The 12,641-nt window shown below is 50.7% G+C and overlaps 1 protein-coding gene across 1 annotated transcript; it reads right to left on the bottom strand.

Annotated features, from left to right (window-relative positions):
• Positions 1-3,152: 3,152 nt before the first annotated feature.
• On the bottom strand, positions 3,153-7,802 carry LOC135168625 (uncharacterized). The gene is made up of 5 exons (XM_064133004.1): positions 6,225-7,802; positions 3,884-6,178; positions 3,691-3,811; positions 3,395-3,639; positions 3,153-3,248 (listed from the first exon to the last, which is right to left on the bottom strand). Exons 1-5 carry the CDS (start codon positions 7,800-7,802, stop codon positions 3,153-3,155), a joined length of 4,335 nt encoding a protein of 1,444 aa, XP_063989074.1.
• Positions 7,803-12,641: the final 4,839 nt, after the last annotated feature.

The raw sequence follows: 12,641 nt of genomic DNA, 5'->3' as shown, positions 1-12,641 counted from the left end.
ATGAACTTAACTGTAAATTAGCTTAAATAGTTCATAATTATATGAATCCTTCATGGAATTTGTTTGAAAAATTAGACTCTTGTTAGGCTCTTGTGAGTCTAATTTTTATGATATGAGGGAAGGTGTGATGTCCTGGGGGTGAATAAAATAGATGGCGCTATGGATCGGCCATCTTAATCCACGAGTATTTGAGTTATTGTTTCAAGATGAAATTTCAATGGCGTTGGAAAGTTTTAGAAAAAAAATCCAAAAGAACACCATAAGGACAAACAATGAACAGAGGATAAATAAATTGACTGTCGTGAGAAAAACCGTTGCGCGAAAACATAAATCTCAAGTTGTTGAGTTTGAATCTAATTTATGCCCCTCAAAACTCTGGATAATGGCTGTCCTTTGTAAAACCAAAACTTGAAGACAAAAAGTCAAGTCAACGGTCACGGTCCCAAGTCGTGAAATTTCAGCACTGCTTATTTTGAAGGTTTTCTGGGTTACATCTTCGACACATGTGGGATCCATTGTTCATTGTTTTGTTGTACAAGGAGAAATCTAAAACTTTCCAAGAGGAAGACTTGCGTGCGCCACTTTTTGGACTGGTGGGGGTTACTGGATCCAACCCTTAGAAGTTTAAGTTAAGATAAGTTAGTATCATTACAAATTTTCTGCTAGCAGCTTCTCCCCATTAGTCTGTTCAATTAGTTTTCAAGAGCTTAATAAGGATCAGTTATAAGAATTGTTTCGTCTTCAACGAAAAGATTTGATTGATTTTATTTTTGAATCTACGAGAGTGCTAGGAAGACAGAGGCGAGACAAAAGAATCAGTCAACAAGAACAAGAAATTAAACGAGTCTCAGCTCTCCAAATATGCCCCACAGATGTTTTACAACCCTACCAACCCTTGGGAAAAACCCGAGGGAATTTAAGTTTCATTTTAGAGCCCACCGGACCCAAAGTTCTTGATTTTTTATATAACCTTTAGCACCCTTTAGACAATTCCCCTCGAGACTAAGACCTCATTGAAAGAAAAACTACTCAATTCCCAGGGATTTTACCACTTAATCCATCGCCAGCCGTGTGGCCCAAAGAAAATTCCTTTTTTTTGCCATAAACATTACAGCCTTGAAAAACAGGGAAAATTCTCGCTAAACCCTCAAGTTTTCTCCCACCGGAAAAAGGGTGGATTAAGGTAGAGGGTTGAACCTTTCTCTGCCAATCAAATGCGAATTCTCATGTTGTGAAAATTCCCTCCCCCGTCTTCCTGACACTCTCACCAAAATTAGAAAGAAGAAGAAGGGCAATTAAAAACGAATAGTGACAGGGCAAACAGTTTCCAATTTTGTACTTCAAGTATCCTAACTTTCGCTTGTATCAAGACTAACCATACCACATCCTAAAATAAAAATAAAAACTCAAGTGTCAACCACCATCCAAAATCCACAGTGTTCAAGTGTTCACATAATTTTATCCCCGTCCAGTGATTCCAACCATATTTTCAAAAAATATCAAAAAACAGAAGAGACAAACAATCACCTCAACCCCTCGAGTGATATTAATTTGTTAGCTCGAGTGTACCACCCTAGGGTGGCACAAGAATAACTTTTGTATAAGGATCCAATTTACAGTTAGTTTTTGCCAAATAAAACGGTTAGTGTGCTCTTCTAAGCGGTTGTATCATTAATTTATTATTGAATTACCCAATAATTCAATTACCTTCAACCTGGAGAAATAGACTTCGATGGAGTCCTCATTAGAGGTTTAGCGGCTAACGAACCCACATTCGAAGATTGGCGCTAAATATTCACAATGGCGCCACTGTCCTACTGGTGATGTTATGTCCTATCGAGTCACTAGTCGGACAGTGGCGCCATTAACGAATATTTGCGCCAAGTTTTAAAAACGTGGAATTCGTTAGCCACTAAACCTCTAATGAGGACTCCATCGATGTCAAGTCGTTGAAATAAAATAGTTGGATTTAGGTGGTGTAAATAAAATCAATCCAAACAGCAGTGCTTAGGAGAGCACGAAACACACACGTTATTCAATAACTTTTAAATCTTAAATTGAGTCTTGAACTATTAATAAACATTCAGAAAAACTAACAAACAAAACTAGACTGTGAAATTTGGCGATTAACTATTTGAAGAGAGAAGCGGCACAGAAACCAGTTTAAATCGAACTGAACTAAACTTAACTAATTTTGAAAGGGTTGGGTCCTACAACCCCCACTAGTCTAAATGTTGCGCACGCAACTTGGTCAAGAAAAGGGAAGAGGGGTAGAATAAGGAAAGCGGTGAAAAGGAAAACGCGTGACATCCCGTTTTCTCTGTCAAGGGACTCAGGCCCTCAACTTTCGATACAATGGACCAAGAAGACCTCACACATGTTGAATCAAAACATGAGCAAAAACAGAACTGGTGCTTTATGACTTGGACTGTATTGATTCGAAGATTTATGATTTCCTTCTCAAGTTTCGGGTTTGTAGAAAATGTTTATCCAACGAATTTTACGGGTAAATAAATGGCAAAGTTAAACTCAAGAGGTTAAGACTTCTGCGTAACGGTTTTTCCCACACTGGTGGTGTTGTTTTCATTGTTGGTTGTCCATTGTATCTACTTATTTGCTGCGTATTTCGACACTGATTAAAAATATAAAACTTAAGATTAATTTAAATTTCGCGGACTAAGATTAATCATATATAGTGACATCTACTGGCTATCAAGCTCAGTACATGACACCTTCCCCCTATATTTTAAAAATTAGACTCTGAATGAGTCTGATTTTTAATAGAATATTACTTAACTTAAAGAAAAATACATTTTCTTAAATTAAACGATATCTCAAACTAAATGTTCGTGTTAAGTCTAAAACTTCACCTTTTTACGGAGTTCTTTGGTAAAAACGCTGGTTTTAACTTTGTTAGGGAATTGATGATTTTAACCGGGTAGGGTGGATTGGAAGCGGAAGTGGAGAGATGATTTTCGCAAGGGGATGGTCAAGAAAAAACGTTGATGTAGCCGTAAGGCAATCCACTATATTTTACCACAACTATACACTATTTACACTTGATTGATCTCCGATAATAGTAATAATGATCATATGATGAAGTTCAATGATAAGCAATCAAAAAACACATAGAAAGAGATGTAGTGATCCGATTAAAGCCACGATACAGAAACCTGATAATATCCGATATTTGCGTTGTGATACTGATGAAGGATGAACACGAAGTCAAGTGAGGTCAACGTAGCCCCCTGTTCCGGCAAGAGATTTTAAAAACTGGTGGAGAGTGGGATGAGGGTTAACGGGGGAGAATAACGATGACACGAGACGCACTATTTTGTCACTGAGTAAACTATTTATTTTCCACGTCACTTATACGTAACAATACAAAAAATACTATCCACTTGTGCGCTGCACATAAGCCGCGAACAATCACGGCGCTATCGAACGCGGTCGAGAAAAGTCTGGTGATAGAGGGTTGGCGAAACGAGCGATCACCACGAGAGCACTGGATTAAGTGACTCCCGGAACGTCCGAGAAGATTCCTCCGGATGTATGGAACGTTCGAGATCACAATCGAACGTTCCAGATCCAACTCGAACGTTCCCGTAGAATCACCGGAAACGGTGAGAAGGACAGCGCCTCGGGTGCGTAATTAGGCACCTGCATCCGAACGCGGCCGGTAAGGCGGACTCCGCCCAGGAGGTGCTGACACCCTTAGGACGTATGAGGCTATCGCCTCAACATTCTCCACCCCCCCCCCGTCGGGAACCTCGTTGCTGACGCAGAAAGAGTAGAGATCGTCCGTAAAGACCTGGAACACTAAGCAAACATTAATCAAGTCGCCAGAGACCAGCTTTCAACTGGTGGAGATTGGCAACAAAACCAGCTTGGAGATCGGCCTGGTCAACGTCGTCGAGGCGGTCCTGATGGTCACAACTCTGGAGAGACCGTCCTTCCCAGGATGCAGAGCTGTGACCCGAGCAAGAGGCCACTTCGCTGGCGGGAACCGCTCGTCGTCGAGGAGTACAAGGCTGCCGACTTTGATCTCGTTGGACGGATGATGCCACTTGGAGACGGACTGGAGCTGCTGCAGATACCCTGTAGACCATTGCTTCCAGAAGAACTGCAGCCTCTGCTGGATCAGTTGCCATCTAGATAGTCGTCCAACGTTGAGGTGTTCCAGTGAAGACTCCGGAAGAGCTATTGGAGCTCCTCCAATGAAGAAGTGTCCCGGGGTGAGGCAGGACACATCGTCAGGATCTTCCGAGAGCACTTGTAGAGGCCTGGAGTTAAGGACCGCTTCAATCTGGGACAGCAGCGTAGAGAGCTCCTCGAACGTGAGAGTCGGATCCCAAACCGTTCGAGCGAGATGGTACTTTACCGACTTGACCGCTGCTTCCCATTTTCCCCCGAAATGAGGGGCTGCAGGAGGATTGAACGTCCACCTCGTTCCATCCTTGAGACATACTGCAGAGAGATGCTGGAACTCCTTAGCTCCAGCGGAGAACAACTTCTTCAGCTCCTTGTCCGCCCCGATGAAGTTGGTCCCACAGTCACTGTACAGGTGTCTGCAGTATCCCCGACGACTCACGAACCTCCTGTAGGCGGCGATGAAACCATCAGCAGAGTAGTCCGTGACAGCTTCCAGATGGAGAGCGGACGTGGCCATGCACACAAAGATCACTAACCAACCCTTCTGGCTCTTGTGACCACGTCCTTTCCAAGTCTTTATAGACACTGGTCCGGCATAGTCCACACCAGTGTTAGAGAAAGCACGATCCGTCACCAGACGTGCCACTGGAAGCTGTCCCATCAGCTGCTGAGCTCGGATCCTCCGATGACGCGCACACTCCACGCACTTGAGGATGAAGGATCTTACTGGTACACGACCTCCAATAATCCAGTAAGACCTCCGGAGATGCGCCAAGGTGAGTTGCGTCCCACCGTGCAGCGTCCGCTGATGGGAGTCACTGATGATAAGCTCTGCGAGCACTGAGCCTTGAGGGATGATGGCCTGATGCCTACTCTCCGGTCCCAGAGTAGAGAGCTTCAACCGGCCGCCGACTCTGAGAACTCCCTGTTGATCGATGAAGGCCGTGAGCTTGGTCAATGGATGAGACTTCTTCAATTGCAATCCGTGAGAGATGATGTCACACTCGGCTTGGAGATGAAAGGCTTGAGTCGCCTTAACCCAATAAAGCCGAGCCGCCTCGATGCTTTCAGGGCTAGACACTGCTGGAACGATGACGCCCCTTTTCCTTCCCAGCTTCCTCGTCATATTCGCCACAACCGTTTGACCGATTGCTGTGATCCTCAGCAATTTGTAGAGAGAGGAATACCACGAGCAGAGATCCCAGAGACTTGATCTTCCGAGGGAAGCGGTTAAAGTCACCCCCGGCTTCTCCTCGAGATCCGTAGACGGGTCCAACTTTGCTCTCCCATGTGGCCACTGAGACGCATCCTCCCGTAGCCATTTTGGGCCCGTCCACCACAAATGATGGCCATTGAGTTGAGTCACCGAAATGCCCCGAGATGCACAATCAGCAGGATTCTCCTTCCCACTGACGTACCTCCAACGGGCCTCTTGCACTAGCTCCTGAACGACCGTTACTCTGTTGTGGACATATTCCTTCCACCTGGAAGGATGAGCACAAATCCACGCCAGAGCAACAGCGGAGTCTGTCCATCGATGGACCGGAACACCATCAAGGTTGAGCTGTTCAATCACGTACCGTGTGAGCTTAGGTAGAAGGACCGCGGCGTTGAGCTCAAGACGCAGGATGGTGAGCTTCTTGAGAGGCGCCACCTTGGTTTTAGCAATAGTTAAAGAGATGCTGATACCATCCGCACTCGTCACCTTCAAGTACACCACTGCCGACATCGCTAGTAGAGACGCATCAGAGAAGCCATGGATTTCCACCCGAGAATCCTTCCTACACCCGAGCCAACGAGGAATCGAGAGTTGATCCACCTGGGACAGCTCTTCTCGAAACTGACCCCACCTCTGGACCAGATGCGCCGGCAACTCCTCGTCCCAGTCCAGTTCCTTCTGCAACAATAGTTGCTGCAGAAGAGCCTTGGCACGAATTACCACCAGTGAGAGCAACCCTAGAGGATCGAAGAGTTTAGCAACCTCCGACAGAACAACCCTCTTCGATGGCTTCGTGTCGACTGAGAGCTGGATGGAGAACCTCAGTCGATCGTTGGTTGGATCCCAAATCAACCCGAGAATCTTCGTAATGGAGTCCTCTAGCGGCTTCGGACTCTGGGAGACCCCTCCCGGTCGAGGAAATCCCCCAGCCCAGCAGAACCCATTTCGCTAGCCGAAATCCCCCAGCCCAGCAGAGCTCTGCCACTTCCTGAGCTACGAAATGGAGATGATCCTCCTCGTCAGCTCCCCCACAGATGTCGTCCACATATCTTCCGCTGCTCAAGGGTGAGACGGCTAGAGGGAACCCATGCCCTTCGTCCTTGACCAGCTGGTCGAGAACCCTACAGGCGAGGAATGGAGCAGACTTGGTCCCGTAGGTGACAGTGGTGAGCTGATAGGTGCAGATGTGGCCACGAGAATCACGCCACAAAATCTGTTGGAGAGGCCAGTACTCCCGATGCACCTTGATCTGACGGAACATCTTCGTGATGTCCGTCATAAAGATGTACCTGCTCTGTCGAGACCAGAGCAATACATCAGAGATGTTTCGCGGCAGCTTGGCCCCAGTGTGCTGGATGTCGTTGAGAGACACTCCGGAGCTACTCTTACTGGAGCCATTGAACACTACCCTCAGCTTCGTAGTTTCACTACTTTCCCGGAGAACACAATGATGAGGGAAGTAGAACGTGGGAGCAGAAGAGCGAGATGGCCTCCGAGACGAACTCTGACCGGAATCCTGGTATGACCGCCCGCCCTCGGAGACCCTCAACCCTCCTGAGGCCGAAGCCCCATGTGCCAAGGTCATCTCGCCAGGTTGACGGTCCAAGATCCGAAAGTCGCTTGAGACAGGCACAGCCGGAACACACACCATGTGCCCCAACTCTTCGTACTCCTTGAGAAATTCACTATAAAGCTGCAGAGATCCTTGATCCTTCTCCAACCTCCTAAGCAGGCTCGCCAGGCCCGCCTTCGCGCGGCCTAGAGAATCACCGAGCTCTGCGGGAGAGCGAACGAGAAGCAGACGAACAATATAGCGCCCCGAGCGATCCCGAGTATGGGTGCGCTGGAAGAACTCCTCACACTCTGCCTCTTCCTTGGTGAGAGCGACGTCCTTGCCCTCCGCCGCAGATACCTCCTCCTGCTGCCAGAACGAGGTGAGAAGCTCGCTAAGTTCCTCGTTGCTGACAGAGACGTGATGCGAGCTCGCCGCCGACGCCACTGCACAGGTAGGCCCGAGCACCACCCACCCGAAGAGAGTCAGCATCGCAATAGGAGAATCGGATGGCCCCTTGATGATCTGCGGCTCCACGATCGATCCAAAGAAATCTGCGCCAACGAGAAGATCGACGGGTCTTGACGTCAGATAGTGTGGATCCGCTAGCTGCAAACCTCGGAGATGCTCCCAATGCTGAGGTTGAGAGGCGGAGAACGACGGCAACGACGACGTGAGGGTATCGAGAACGTAGGCCTTGACAAGAATCTGATTGCTGGAGTGCAGAGACTTGAGATAAAATTGAGAGAACCCATTAGAGGCAGAGGTTGAACCACTGATACCAACGACCGGTAGCACAGCTGGAGAAATCGGTAAGCTGAGCTTCTTGACTAGCTCCCTTGTAGCGAACGACAGCTCAGAACCAGTATCCAGCAGCATCCTAACCTCGTGAGAAGTGCCGTCCCTCAAGACTAGCGAGGCTAGGGCTGTGGCGAGAATCACACCTGGTCTGGGGTGTGGAGACACTTCGCGATTGATCGCGGCTACAAACGGAGCATCACTCGCCAGAGCCGGCCGTAGAGAGAGGTCATGGCGCGGCGACAACTCTGGCGCGGGCGTTGGTATCGCATGTCACTGTGGAGACATGTCAGGCCTAGAGGCAGTGGACTGTATCGATGGGCCGGGCTGAGGATCCTGCATTGTCCTAACCACCTGCTGGCTCTCACGAGGCTGGGACGATCCTTGAGGTGTCGGCTGAGGACGACTAATGTGAATCATCGAGTGGTGATTCTGCCGACACACAATGCAGGTCTTGCTGAGGCTCCGGAAACTCTCCCTATTATGCTTCCCCAGGCAGTTGAAGCATCGACGTTTGAGAATGACGAATGATCTCCTCTCGGTAGGAGACAGAGCTTTGAACTTGGAGCACCTGTCCAATGAATGTTCCTCCTCGCACATCGGACAGGCCCGGAAGCACATGTCCGCCCAACTCTGAGACGGAGGCTGAGGTTGAGGCCTCACAGCTCGAGACGAGTGGTTCCCCGAATCCTTCCCGAACATAGGCTGCGACGTAGGACCAGCCGAGGGTAGACCGTCCCGATCTGACTTGGGGTACATCCCTTCACTGGCCGATGCTTCGAAGCCTGGTGAGGGGTCGATGCAGCAGTCGACTGCGGTTCCGACGCGTGCATCTCCATCGTTTCCCTGGCCCTGGCCCTACCGAGCACGAACTCCCTGAGAGCGGCGTACGTGGGGAACTCCGATGATGAGCCGAGTTCAATCTCCCAGGCCTCCAGCGTCTTGGCGTCCAGCCGCTTCGAAACGAGGTGGACGAGCATATCGTCCCAATGCTCCACTGGACGACCGAGAGACTCCAGCGCGGTTACCGCCTCAGCCACGGAGTTGAGAAGTGCGTTGTACTCCCTGGCGGTGCGGTTAATGACCCTCGGCGCCGCGAAGAGCTTCCCCAGCTGGATGGAGACGAACAACCTCTTGTTCTCGTAACGAGCCAAGAGGGTGTTCCACGCTGGCAGGAATGCGTCCTCGGTCACCGGCAAGGTGGAGATTAGCTGCTTAGCCTCACCCGTGAGAGACGTCAGGAGATAGTGGAATTTTTCCACAGTACTCAACGACGAACTCCCGACCACCATGGAAAGGACCAAATCCTTGTACGGGGTCCACTCCGAAAAGGTTCCTGAGAACGTCGGCAGCGAGATCTTCGGCAACTGCCGATGAGCCACAGACGCCGGTGGAGGAGCAACAGATGGCCGGCGGAACGACTCCGAGAGAGCAATGGAGTCATCCAACCCCTTGATCAGCCCCATGAAGGTGCTGCGAGCGGCGGAGTACATCGACAAACACTTGTCGTAAACCTCCTCCTTCACGTACGCGTGGTCCAGAACCTCTTCATTGTCTTTGGCCGTCAGCAGCTTCAGATGGAGACGCCAAACAAGGCCCAATGGTTCTCCAACATGTCCAGCTTGGACTGGCGCTCAGCCACCGTGAGAGTTCGCACGCTTCCGGAGGTCGACTCCGCCCTCAAACTTTCAATAAATTTAGCCCTGCTGGCCTGCAATAAAATCCTCCCCCTAAAAGCCATGCTCAAGCAGGAATGAGGAACCCCTCACTCAAAAAAAAACACAGCCCGAGAAGAGAAAAAACCCGGTAATCCCCTTTGTTAGGGAAAAAATAAAAAATTAAAAAAACCAGGCGGAGAATTCCAAAAATTGAGCGCACGCAGTAATAAAGCACACCAAAGCACCCCCCGGTAGCAACAGCAGTAGGATCAGTGATACTACCAGGCGAAGATCAATAAAAAAATATCAAATTATTAAATATTGACTTCCCTGTGAGATTTGAGGGAGTGTAGAGATGCTCCAATGCCGTTGAGTAGCTCCGTCGGTACGGGCGCAGCCCCAAAAACTCGACCGTCGGTCCGTGGGCGGCGACCGGTACGTGTAGAGAGGGGCGGAGCGGCAGGCGTCGCTGTGGGCGGGGCGTCGGTGACGTCGATGGAGGCGGGGCGCACCACACGCAGGTCCGGGTTCCCGCGTTTTCTCACCCGCGAAATGTGCACCACTAAAAAACTTGAAAAACACTCCCCGATAACCCGATCCGGCTCGAAGGACCAAATGTTCCGGCGAGAGCGCGCAAAAAAACCGACAGAGAGGGGGATGCGGGTTAACGGGGGAGAACAAACGTGACACGAGAAGCACTGGGTTTGTCGCTATAAAACAGTTTTATTTTAACGTCACTCGTTGTCAACAATTATAAAAAACTACAATAATGTGCGTTGCACTTGAGCCGCGAACAAACAGTTAAATATTGAACGCGGTAGAGACGTATTTGGTGACGGAGATATAACACCACTACAGATCACCATGAGAGCACGTTGAGAAGTGACTATCGGAACGTCCGAGAGAAAAACCTCCGGAAACATCGAATGTTCCAGATTCGATTGGAACGTTCCCGAAAAGTCACCGGAAACGGCGATAAGGACAGCGCCTCAGGTGCGTAGCTACGCACCTGAATGCCAGCGCGGCCGGTCAAGCAGACCTCGCCCAGGAGGTGCTGCCACCCTTAGCCACATGAGGCCGTTGCCTCAACAAGTTCAGTACAATGTAATATAACAAAAACCTTAGCCACAGCAACGCGTAGCCGGGTCTGCTAGTATATACAGGGTGTCCCGCAATTGCACGTCCAAACTTTAAACTTAAGTTGGGGGTGAAATTCTGGATCGGGAAGTCCTGGGCGACTTTTTGATAAGACGCACCCTTTTCAACTTATTCAGGGTTGAAGTTGCACGAATCAGGGGCGTGGAATAACCGGTCGCACGTCGGTGAGGAAAACATGCGAGTGTGGTGGTGTCCCCACCATACGGTACTACTCCTCTGCCGCGGCAGAAAGAGATGACTGGTGGCGGGGGTAAGAGGAAGGGGAGGGAAATGAAAAAAATGAACGCCCGCCAGCTACATAAAAATTATTTACTCCTCCCCTAATTAATGCCAAGGGATGAAACCAAGGGCATTGGATGGAGGAATAAATCATCAGCGATTGATCATTGTTTTTCTCCTTTGCTGAAAGAGAAAATGAAAATCTCATCGAACAGTCGCGGAGAAAACAAAAATCGGAATCGTCGTCGGAATCGTCTGGACGATTGCGACTGTTTTCTCCACAGACGATTGCGACTGTTTTCTCCGCGTGTTTTTGGTTCTCCCACCGCCCTACCCTGCACGCGCTCGAAATCTCACCGCGAGATTCATTTTCGACGGAGTTTTCGAACATTGAGTACGCAGATATTCATTTTTATTACGGGTTATGTGGGGGGAGCGGGCGTCTCGCGGCAGAGGCGTACGCTTGCGATTTTCCCAACCGTCGCCACCCGGATCATAGAGTTTTTATTGGAGTGCATAATCGGGCAAGGGAGGAGGGTCGTTTGACGCCAGCTCATCACGGAGGACGACTCAGGACCGTTGGTGCAGTGCAGCGAGAGGAAGCCATACTCGAGCGGTTCGAGAATGATCCTCGTGCCAGCGTCAGAGTCGTGGCTCGGCAGATGGACTCGAAGAAGTCTACCGTCCACAGAGTGCTACAGAGGGAGCACATGCACCCGTTCCATTTTACGCCGGTTCATGAGCTTTTACCTGGAGACGAGGAAGTTCGGGTTCAGTGGTGTCGATTCGTGATCCCGCAGGGGGTGTAATGGCGGGTAAAACCGCCCTGACACACGGGGTGTGACGACCCCGCGGACCCTGAGTCGAACTTGGTGTAAGGATTGGGATCCCCCTTTCGGGGGGTCTCAATAATTACACCAAAGGGGGGTTACGGGTGCAGGGTGAACCCTGTGCCCAAGGGGTGGTTCGGAGGGGGAGGTTCGCGGATTAGGTGGCGGTGGAGGTGGGGTGGGCCAGACTTCGGGAGACGCGAGGGAGGGCGAAATCGGCTGGTGGAGGGGTGGTTACACGTGGTGGAGAGGTGGTCCCACGTGGTGGAGAGGTGGTTCCACGTGGTGGAGAGGTGGTTCCACGTGTTGGAGGGCGGGATCGGTTGGTGGAGGGGTGGTTCCACGCGTGGGTGGGGGTTCGGGGGAGCAGGCTGCTTCGCAATGCGAAGGGAATGGACGCTGCGGTTCTCGCAAGTAGTTCCATCCACGCGTTAGTAGTCGGAACCTCCCGCAACGGTGGAGGCCCGCGAAAACGCGACGCCACACGTGGGGGTTGGGCCAGGGGGAGTGGGTGGGTATCCCTCGGAAACGGGTCGGTTCGTGGGGTGGTGCGGGGGAGGGTGGACAGGCAGCTTCGCAGTGCGAAGGGCATGGACATTGCGGTTTTCGCAACTAGTTCCAGCCGCGCGTTAGTAGTCGGAACCTCCCGCAACGGTGGAAGCCGGCGAAAAGGCGACGACAAACGTGGGGCTGGGACTTAGGGGGAGCGGGTGGGCATCCCTCGGGAAAGGGACGGTTCGCGGGGTGGGTCGTCGGGTTAAATGGGTGAGTTCCCCGTTTCTGTGGGGCTGCCCCCTCTCTGCTCCTCTTTCGAGGGGTGTCGAGGGGGAGCTCTCCCTCAGCGCCTCTACCGGGCCCCAATACGAGCTACCCAGCTCGGCGGGAACCGGAAGGCCCCCTCCCAGGGACGGAACCCAGCGTCCCGAGCTACCCAGCTTGGTGCCGCGGGGAACCGCCCCATCTAATCCTTGATCCTCTTATTTATTCTCTTTCTTTTACTTTTCAGCTTTTCAGCTCTTGCTTTTTGGCACGGCCGGCGACCGTCTTGTCTAAAA

This window comes from Diachasmimorpha longicaudata, chromosome 13 (genome assembly GCF_034640455.1).
Source record: "Diachasmimorpha longicaudata isolate KC_UGA_2023 chromosome 13, iyDiaLong2, whole genome shotgun sequence".
In the NCBI taxonomy this organism is placed as follows: domain Eukaryota; kingdom Metazoa; phylum Arthropoda; class Insecta; order Hymenoptera; family Braconidae; genus Diachasmimorpha; species Diachasmimorpha longicaudata.
This window is presented reverse-complemented; position numbering and strand designations above follow the sequence as displayed.